The sequence below is a fragment of the Oreochromis niloticus genome, linkage group LG13 (assembly GCF_001858045.2).
Source record: "Oreochromis niloticus isolate F11D_XX linkage group LG13, O_niloticus_UMD_NMBU, whole genome shotgun sequence".
NCBI lineage: Eukaryota > Metazoa > Chordata > Actinopteri > Cichliformes > Cichlidae > Oreochromis > Oreochromis niloticus.
Genome location: NC_031978.2, coordinates 64,962 through 75,662, shown reverse-complemented (window position 1 = coordinate 75,662; position 10,701 = coordinate 64,962). Strand labels below are relative to the sequence as shown.

The following is a 10,701-nucleotide window of genomic DNA, read 5'->3' as shown; positions in this document are numbered from 1 at the left end:
TGTAGATGCTAACAGTTAGCATGTAGAGAAGATTAGCAGCACAACACAAGCTAACAGCTCATGTGTGTTAGCAGCATTAAACTGCCATGCTTGCTAAAACACACTGCTTCAGCTTTATCAGTCCGATCTTGTTTTGTTAAACCCGTTTTAACCAGTGAGTTTGATGGTTTGCTTCAAGCTTTTGTCCCAACAGAAAAAGTACCATGAGCCTTTGTTTAAAGAAACATTCAGATACAGTTTAGGGAACAGCTGAGGAGCTCAAACAGACATGTCAGATGACCAAGAGCGCTATTATCGACATGATTTTCTCTTTTAAACACTATAAAAATATCACAGTCACATTCCACGACACTGCGCTTCAGCAAAGACGCCTTTAGTTAAATAAAGGAAAGGAAGCAGCAGAAACAGAACGAAATGATCTGAACAACACTTTAAAACACAAAACACTTAAAATATCTTCTGAACAAAAGTGCTTTTGCAGGCCTCTCAGGACTCGCGGAGGTTACACCAAAAGAATCTCACTGGAAATAAACTCTATGTACAGGCCACAACACAAAGACTGCAAAGGACTTCCCAGCATGTTATTCCCCAAGTCGGGCATCGGGCTTCCTGGAAATTCTGATATTCAGCTTTTTAAAGGAAGAGTTTAACTAAAACTAGAACTTAAAGCTAAATCACATCAATTCACGGCTGATCGAGAGTTTTTGGTTTGTTATTCCTGGTTTAGATATGGTTGTTGAACGTGAACTAATCCTGAAGGGTGTACTACGAAGGAAGGCTACATATCCAGGCTTTCGTTGTCTTAGCTGGATCAGCAAAACCTAAAGCCCCAGTCAGAGACAACAGGTTATCAACTGAAGAAAGATGATTCGTGCATCATGTGACTCTTTTTTTTCTTCACAAAATGATCCCCGTGAGCGCAACCCGCTCCATTTAGAGATGTTATCAGGTGATGATGATGATAAAATAGTAATTAAAATATTATTAAAAAGAAATTAAATGTTTACAAAGAACATAAAAATATAACAGCTAAATAATGTGAGAGATGAATGTTGGAGAAACTGATTAATCTGGTGATTTGTGTCACAGAGATTTGAATTGCACTGAATGATTTTGACAAAGAGCGATTCAGAAGACCCTTATGAGAAAAACATCGAGGGAACAGTTTACCCTGCCCGGGATAGGGTTACCGGGGCCCCGCCCTGGAGCCAGGCTCGGGGAGGGTGCCTGAGGGCGAGCGTCTGGTGGCCGGGCCTTAGTCCATGGGGCCCGGCCGGGCACAGCCCGAAAAGGGGACATGGACCCATCCTCCCGCAGGCCCACCACCCGCAGGAGCATAGCTGGACAGGCCATCGGGCATACCGGGTGATTTTTCATTTTTATGGGCCAATGGGTTTTTTTCGGGGTTTTTTCGTTTTTTTCCGTAACGGTATAAACACTGAAAGGTGGTGGATTGGCCAGATGCTGGGAGATGTGTAAAAATAACTCAGTTGTTTGGTGGTGGCTATTGCGGAGCTTCCACAGATTCAGTAACATTAGCAAGTGGTGGAGGCCAGCAGATGCAACACGCTGGCAGGTGGATGACGGAAAGGCAGGAGGAGCAGAGACCCGAGGCGGTGAACTGAACTTCAGGTAAGAAGTTATGACCTGCAGTCTATCTGGGTCAGATATAAACCAAGTTTAGGTGGAGTTTATTTTCGTTGTGCTGACTTTTTACAGTCAGTTACAATAACTCGTACTGCGTGCTAGCTAGCATGACGGAGTTTATATACTGCTGGGCGGGTGCTGTGATGTTACTGATGTTGAACTTGTTTTATCTTATTTTATTTCTAAGGTTAGTTATTAGAGTTGCCAACCGTCCTGTAAAAAACAGAATCGTCTCGTATTCAGAGAAAATATTTCGCGTTTCGTACTGAGGTGAAAAGGAACAGTTTGTCCCGGACTTCAGCTACAATGAAAAAGACACAAAGCTGAAGCTGCACAGCTGCCTCTTCTTCTCCCATTCTCTCCCCTCCCTCTCCTGTTGCTACTTCAATCATGAAACTGATCAATGATCAGCTGTTGTTAGAATTTATTTAATATTAATTTCTAGTATCAGCTGATGTTTGCTGGAGCCACAGCTGTAAAGCTGCTGGTCATGATATCGGTTTGGTTATCTGGTGAGAGGGAAACATGCAGATGAAACCAGGAGATGTCCTTACTGAATCATCAGAGCTGAACAGGTGATGGAGAAACAGGTTTACCTTTTAGGTGACATGAATGAGTTGAAGGGAAGTTATGAACTGTTTCTGAGAAATAACACCAGGATCCTTTTCTAAGTAGCTGACAGCTGGTAACTGTGTCTAGCAAAGTTATGCCAGGGGGCCAGGTAGGGCATAAACAGGGAAAGGGGGGCACAAAGAAATACTTTTCTTTCTTATTCTCGTTTAAAATATCTCGCTTTTAATAAATAATTATCTGAATCTTACAACAAACGTTTTCATCTGATGTAAAATGTATAGAAATCCATTATTGTACATAGTAATTTTTTTGGGGTCCCATCATAATTTCTTCAGAAGTAGCTAAGTACTTTATATGATGCCAGTATTTTCCCACATTTTCTAGATACTGTACCAGTACTGTGTGTAAAATGCCAACAAAAAGTCAATTAAGTTTTATCCTTTCTCACCTTTCTTTCTGTCTCCTTTCACTTTTTAAAGGTTGCCATGTTAGAAAAAATATTTTGCCCTGCCATGCTGTTTATTGATGTGCCAAATGAATGGTTTATGAAAATATATCTAAACCTGTCATCAGTAATCAGCAATGATCATGTCTCACCTCTAGTCTTCTCTGTCTTAATTTCAGGTTTTCACCATGTGTTGTAGATAGTTTAGGAGGTTAACTCGACCAAGCAGTCTACTTTTGGGTACTGTTTAGAATACCAGAATAGGGAGGATGGTGTAGGTTTAAGTTTATTAGACTGATACATATATACCAACAAGAAAGTGTACATCACTGTGACAACAGCGTTTGTTTTCAATCAAAGGATTTATGGTTTTTCCTATAATACCTGGTGGGCCGGTCTCTAGTCAAAATGCCCGGGCCGATTTTTTGTCCCAGTCCAGCCCTGCACAGGAGGTGCCATAGGGGTCAGGTGCATTGTGTGCAGGGTGGGGGACAGGAGCGGAGGCCCTGGCGGACTGATCCCCGGCTACCAAGACTGGCAATTGGTACATGGAATGTCACCTCTCTGGTGGGGAAGGAGCCTGAGTTAGTGCGTGAGGTTGAGAGGTACCGGCTAGATATAGTCGGGCTCACCTCTACGCATGGCTTGGGCTCTGGAACCAGTCTCCTGGAGAGGGGCTGGACTCTGTCTCAGTCTGGAGTTGCCCCTGGTGAGAGGCGGCGGGCTGGGGTGGGTATTCTAATATCCCCTCGGCTTGCTGCCGGTACGTTGGGGTTTTTCTCGGTGGATGAGAGGGTTTGCTCCCTGCGCCTTAGGGTTGGGGAACGGGTCCTGACTGTCATCTGCGCTTATGCGCCGAGTGGCAGTTCAGAGTACCCAGCCTTTTTAGAGTCCCTGGGTGAGGTGCTGGAAGGTGCTCCACCTGGAGACTCTGTTGTCCTGCTGGGAGACTTCAATGCTCATGTGGGTAATGACAGCGAGACCTGGAGGGGCGTGATTGGGAGGAACGGCTTCCCTGATCTGAACCCAAGCGGTGTTTTGTTACTGGACTTCTGTGCAAATCACAGTTTGGCCATAACGAGCACCTTGTTCGAACATAAGAGTGGCCATAAGTGCACGTGGCACCAGGACGCTCTAGGCCACAGGTCGATGGTCGATTTTGTAATCGTATCACCAGACCTGCAACCATGTGTTCTGGACACGCGGGTAAAGAGAGGGGCTGAGCTGTCAACTAATCACCACCTGGTGGTGAGTTGGATCAGGTGGCGGGGGAGGACATTGGACAGACCCAGTGCACCTAAACGTGTAGTGAGGGTGTGCTGGGAACGTCTAGCAGAGGCCCCGGTCCGCGAGATCTTCAACGCAGACCTCCGGCAGAGCTTCAACAGCATTCCGAGGGAGACTGGGGACATTGAGTCCGAATCAACCATGTTCAGCATCTCCATTGCCGAAGCTGCTGCATTGAGCTCCATCTTACCCCATCTTATCCTCTTGCATGTTAAGCACTTCGGTACACCACTGGTTTTTAAATGTGCTATATAAATAAAGTTTGTTGTTGTTGTTGTTGAGCTGCGGCCGCAAGGTGGTTGGTGCCTGCCGTGGTGGTAATCCCCGAACCAAATGGTGGACACCAGAGGTGAAGGGAGCCACCAGGCTGAAGAAGGAGTCCTATCGGGCTTGGTTAGCCTGTGGGACTCCGGAGGCAGCTGACAGGTACCGACAGGCCAAGCGGAATGCGGCTCGGGCAGTGGCTGAAGCAAAAACTCGGGTGTGGGAGGAGTTCGGACAGGCCATGGAAAAAGACTTTTCCATGGATCGATGGATGAATGATTTTGTGTCTGAGCGCACGCAGAGTGTTTACTTCTAAGTGTAACATCACAGCAACATTACTTTTTGTACCACCAAATGAACACATTCAGTTTGAGTTGCTGTAACTTCACAGCTGAGCTTCATTCAGTGCTCTTTGTAACTAGATATAGAATCTATGTCACACTGAAAACATGCCAGAAATAAAAGAATCACTGACAACGTGGCGCTTCCAGACAATTTTAAACAGAAAATTCAAACATAACCTGCTCCTGGCCAGGTGATGTGTTCAGCATCAGTTGCCATGGTGATTTAGCCGGTAAAATAAGAGCCATGTTGGTGACATGGAAAATTATGACTTTAAGCTCCACACAGTTCACTAACCCAATAATCTTTCTTCGTAGTTACACCCCTCAGTTTAGAACATATCAGTGTTTGGTTGCACAACAAATCAATTAGCATCGTTTCAGCTCTCCCACTGCTGTGGTTCAAGAAGTCACAGCTATACAGGCCAAAAACTTTGTGGGCGATAAAAGCAATTTTATGTTTTCTATTCTTAAAGAAGGTTTGGATGGCTGTTTTTTTTGCTGTCCTTTATTAGGTGTCTGGAAGCTGACCAATCAGGAAACTGGGTTTATGGTGGAAGATGAGGGGCGGTGTTAAAGGCCCATACAAAGCTGTTGTTTTTTCTCTTAATGATGACAAAAATGATCAAATGAAGCTTTAAAGTTGGAAATGAGCAGAAAAACTGCTTGGTGCAGAGCCACATCCACAGTGATCGGTAATCACTGTGGGTATAAGATCGATGCCCTGAGATGTTCTTATTGGCACTGAGTCAGTGATTTCTTGAATTTATAGTTAGTTTTGGTTAGATGGGATGCACATAACCATCTTTATGATTTAACCTTTATGATTTGACCCGGTGACGTCACATTGAGGTCTGAGCTGGAAACCACAGGCGCCACATGCAAAGCAGAAACATAAGAAGACCAAGGGCAGGAAAGCACACGGTTTACTGAGGAATCACAGAATGAAGAAATCTCCTCCATCAGCTCAAAGTCCTCTCAGTCACCAGAACAGAGACCCTCACCTGTCACAGGAGAACTCAGCTGAAGAGGCATTTTCATCAGTCTGACTGAGAAACAGAAAATCAGACTTAACTGTGTTCGTTGAACATTTCCACCCTCAGAGTCTGTGTGGCTGCAGTGTAATCAAAGATCAGATCTGCTCTCAGCTCTCAGGGGCTCTAAGAACCTTTTAAAGAGATACTCAATGCAAAATATGAATTCTATAACATTTTAACTCACAGCAGCTGCTTTCACTCAAAACAACCAAACAGAGTGAGAGGAAACACCCTGTTTTAGGTAAGCTGAGGAGCTGTGTATACACGGTGATAAGCTGCTCTTTAAGTAAACTGTTTTGTTCGTTGGTGAAACAGCTCCAGGTTGGGTTTGGATTTTGTCTCCATCTGTATCGGTACAAATGGGGTAAAACCTACAAACGACCTGCAGATTTACAATCTGATGAGCTCTGATGGCTTTTTCTGAACTGCACAGTCCCAAATATCTGCCTGGACCTTAGGTGGTCACATGGCTGCAGGAGTTTAAGCAGGAGAGGAGGGTGGAGCTCTACGCCGAACCCGCCCCTGCGCCTCCACCGCTGCTGCTGTTGGTCGCCTTCAATCGAGCTGTGCGGGAACCACTTCGACCCGTGGAAAGGAAAGGGCTGGACTCGGAGGTGATGACAATACTCGGGATTCGGCCGAGTGCACCTCTTGAACCATCTGTAAAATCACCATTCTGTCAAAGAGACAAAGACGGTTATTTAAAACAAATGTGACTGAGGAATGAGAGACAAAAACATCTTCTAGGTAATAAATTAACAGCTGTTTAACTGCTGTTTACAACAGAGGTCACTGGATCCCTGATTCATGAGAGTCAATCCTCTGAACCAACAACTTTCATGGCTAAAAATGAAGCCGAAGCAGAAGCGCCAAAAACAAAACCTGCAGTTCCTCTGGTGTGCAGCAGAGGCAACAGTGAGTCCGTCCCCATAGACTCCCATGTTACAACAGAAACAAACATGTTTACAGCCTGATACACAAACTGTTTGTCTCTGTGGATGATTTTATTGTTTCATAGAAACAAACTGAAACCAGCAAACGATGAATCCTGTGCAGGACGTGCGTGGCGCTCTTGTACAGATTTGCACAGATGGTTTGTTAACTCATCAATATTCAGATCATTCACTGATTTATTGACATAAACATTTTATGTTATTTTACAAATATTTTTATCACAACACTGCTGTCACATTTTCAGATCTGTACAAATCTTTGGATCAGAATCAAATTGTTCGTCCTAATTCACCTAAATTCAGATAATCGCTTACAAAACCTTCACATCATTTATTGTACCTCTACCAACAGATGTGACTGTAAAAGTTGTTTGTGAAACTCACATTTGAAATGCTGCTGCGTTCACCTCCTCCTGCCATGGGAAGCTCAGTGTCATAGGACGTCTAGAAGAGAAACACATGGACTCATACTGTGACTCATGCTGCTCAACACCAACAGTTCAACATCATGAACCATGAACGACAATGAAGACACAAGGAAAATGGTACAAATCACCTATTTAATCCTAAAATCTTAAAACATACATATGCAAATTTTTCTATCTGAGAAAAGTTCAAAACTTGTAGCTCTACTCGAGCAGTGATCAGCTGTTGTTACATATATGTTATTATAGCTGTTACTATGAGAGAAGATCTATTAATCCTGAGTCTTGGCAAATTCTTACAGAGGCCAAAAGTTAAACATAAAATGGCTTAAATAAAGTCGCTCAGCTTAAAAAAACATGAGACATCACTGAACAGAAAATCTACACAAATAAAATTGCTTTTTAACAGATGAAAATAAAATGAGGTCAAAAAGCAAAAATCCAGACAGAAACCAATAAAGGTTAAAGATAATTAATAAATTATTCTCAATGAAAGGCTGAATATGTAGTCTCTGTAGATTAAAAAAACTCAATACATTCAAAAAAGTATTTAACTTCCGGTGCCGCTCTGAGCTGGCAGCCAGTATCAGCAGCTCTATTCTATTAAAAAAATAAAAAAAGACAATGGCAATAAAAAGTAAAAACATAATAAACATAATATAATAAAAATTTTAATTAGATAAAGTGTAAAATAAAGAATAAAAATCAACTGCTAAATATAGTAAAACACATGTAGTATTATGTGGTTATAATTTTTTATAGATGAATGATACTAACACTGGTATGTCCTTAGTAAGGATATTTTTTCTGCCATGGTTATTGCAGCTGTGATTGTACAACACGTTCTCACTCCCAAAGCGTAATATTTTATGCTAGGTGACAAATCATCATTATATTACGCCTCCGGAGTGAGAACGGGCTGGACTGTATTGTCTGTCTGTGTGAGTTCACTTCCTGTTCCATAGGGGGTGCTCTTAAGCTTCTCCTGCTTTCATTTGTGGATTTCAGACTTGTCCTTTTGAGCCTGCAGCTCTTTGTGTTTGCAGCATTTACAGCGCTCGGTTTTGAATAAACGAATGGATTTTCTCCTTGTTTTGTCCTGATGGCGTCAGTGGTTCGATCCTCTCCGTTTTGAACTCACACTGTGACACTTTCACAGTTTATCCACTATTTTACATCTTCCATTCTCTGAGTTTACCTTTTCAAAGATGCCCGAGTCGTGGCTCTTCAACTTGGACTTGAAGCTGGACGAGGGTTTGAAGTCGGGCAGCTCGGCGGTGTCTCTGCTGATGTCACAGGAGACCTGACGGCTGGCCGGTCTGGATCCCAGACTGGACAGGTCAGCCTCGGTGTCTGTCAGACCCTGCAGAGGTCAAATGGACACTCCTGAACATCGACCATTTTTTAAACTTCCTGATTAAACTGTTTCGAGCTTACCGATTCGCTGTCAGAGGCAGAGGAGAGGCGGGACTTGTAGGTGCTCTGCCGCCTGAACTGGCTGCTGATGTCAGAGGTCTGGCTGGTCACAGTGGAGCGGCGCGTCGACACGAAGCTGCTGCTGGTCGAGCGGAGGTCGCGAGGACGGACGCAGAGCAGCACGCCAAGACATGGGATGTACTTGGCCAATGCTATCCTGTAAAGAGAGGTCAAAGGTCAGTGTGGAGCCTATACTGATCAGTACTTCAGTGGCTCATGCAGCTAATGCAGTGTCCAGTCATTTGAGGAATATTTAGTCTCCTTTTCAGCTTACTTCCTGTTTTATTTTGAAGGTTAGTGATTTTCTGTGCTTTCACTCTTTCACAATCTGTGCTACAGGCCAAATCTGCTCTTCGGCATCGTGACATGGTGGGTCACGTCCAACAGGGCAGAGGAGGATTTGGTCTTGGTAACACCTCTGTGGCAACAGGCATCTGTAACCCAACGTCGGAAAATGGTGGTGGAGGAGGTGCGTCGACAGGAGGAAACAGTAAGACACGCCAGAGTCGTGGCGCTGGCCAAGCAGGGTCGCTGGGTGAATTGGGAGAGTGTGGAATAGAGGAAACTCTCATGGAGTGAAATCTGGGGCATGGAGTCTAATAGACTAAGTTTCATCATTCGAGCGACATGCGATGTGCTACCTTCCCCAATAAATCTGCAGCTGTGGTTTGGAAAGGACCCATCCTGCCCCCTGTGTACAGTCTCAGCCACACTCAAGCACATCTTGGTTGGTTGTAGGACTAGTCTTACTCAGGGCAGATACACATGGAGAGACAACCAGGTTCTCAGGTGTCTAGCCGAGAAAGTTGAGCGCAAAAGAAAATCCATCAACGCTCAACTTTTCATGAACCAAGAGGAGCGTCAGTCTTCATCAACATTTGTCCGGGAAGGAGACAAACCGAGGACAAGCCCCTCAAACCCAGACCTGGGCCTGTTGAAGGTCGCCAGGGATTGGCAGATGCAAGCAGACTTGGATCAGAGGCTAATTTTTCCCACTGAGATCGTACCAACTACACTGCAACCAGACCTCGTCCTTTGGTCTAACTCCCAAAAACTTGCGTACGTCATTGAGCTGACCGTACCATGGGAGGAAGCAACTGAGGAAGCATTTGAGCGTAAGAAGCTGCGGTATGCCAACTTGGCAGCTGAGGCAGAGGACAGAGGCTGGAAGATGAAGGTGCACCCGGTGGAAGTGGGGTGCAGGGGCTTTGTTGCCAGCACAACAGCAAAGCTGCTTAGAGAGATTGGGATCAGAGGACAGGCACAACGGCAGGCTATAAGAGAACTAGCTAACACTGCTGAGAGGACCAGTGTAACTACAGGGCTCCAACAAAGAATGGCCACGCATCATATTGATGTCTTCGGACATTTATTTCTCTCTCTCTCTCACTCTTATTGTCTTCAGACACCGTGAAAACTGAAGAAACACAAAGTTTACAACATAAATGTTTTGAGCTTATCAGAGTCTCTCATGTCAGTGTCCATAAACAGTCTTGAGCAAGCAGAACAGAAAAAATGCAAAATAATGGATATTACTGAAAATGTCCTCTTTTTACCAATGTAGAACACATATGTAATATTATATAAACAATATACATGAAACCATACCGTCTGCGCCTCTTGGACCACATGCAGAATAACATTAACGTTGAGGCTGTAGACGCATCTGTAGCCATGTATCCATGCTAGCTCCACAATGCCATGGTTGTGCTCTCTCTATACAGCACTTTATATATTTAACAAACCCATATTTTGTAATCACATATTTTAGACATGTTTTTTAATCAATGTTACACTTTTATCATCTTATCTTATAAATAAACGAACTAAATTAAGCATGAATCTATCATAGAAACATATGAAATAACCAGCTTTATTTTAACTGTCTCAGGGACAGTCACAGCCAGTCACTGGCTATGGTTAAAAAGGGCTGACATCACTTGGGCAGCTAAGGCAGTCAGCTAAAAAACAAATGTTCCGCTCTTCTTCCCTTTTCTGGGAGGCAGCGGGGAGGTAGAGCGTACAGCCCGATCCGGTGGGGAGGTCTGGGAAGCCAGATCGGGCGCCCCCCTTCCGGCTCTCCTCTCTGCTCTCTCCTATCTTGTCCCTTATGTCTTACTTCTCTCTATCACCTTTTCTATCCCTTTGAAGAAGTGAGGCTCCATAAATGCTAAAGAGGTAAGTATTATTTTTCAGTTGCAGTGAATAGACAGAAAATAAACTGTAGGAAACTAAACAGAAGAAAGAAGAAGA

General features: G+C 44.0%; 1 protein-coding gene across 1 annotated transcript in view; it reads right to left on the bottom strand.

Moving 5' to 3' along the window:
• Positions 1-4,401: 4,401 nt before the first annotated feature.
• LOC100696580 (melanopsin-A) overlaps positions 4,402-10,701 on the bottom strand; it is a 41,001-nt gene continuing 34,701 nt past the window's right edge. Inside the window, exons 9-12 of the mRNA XM_019355631.2 lie at positions 8,410-8,605; positions 8,171-8,335; positions 6,932-6,991; positions 4,402-6,270 (exon numbers count right to left, since the gene is read on the bottom strand). Of these exons, the coding sequence (XP_019211176.1) occupies positions 6,100-6,270; positions 6,932-6,991; positions 8,171-8,335; positions 8,410-8,605 (592 nt within the window). The 3' untranslated portion in view covers positions 4,402-6,099. The remainder of the gene's footprint in view (positions 6,271-6,931; positions 6,992-8,170; positions 8,336-8,409; positions 8,606-10,701) is intronic.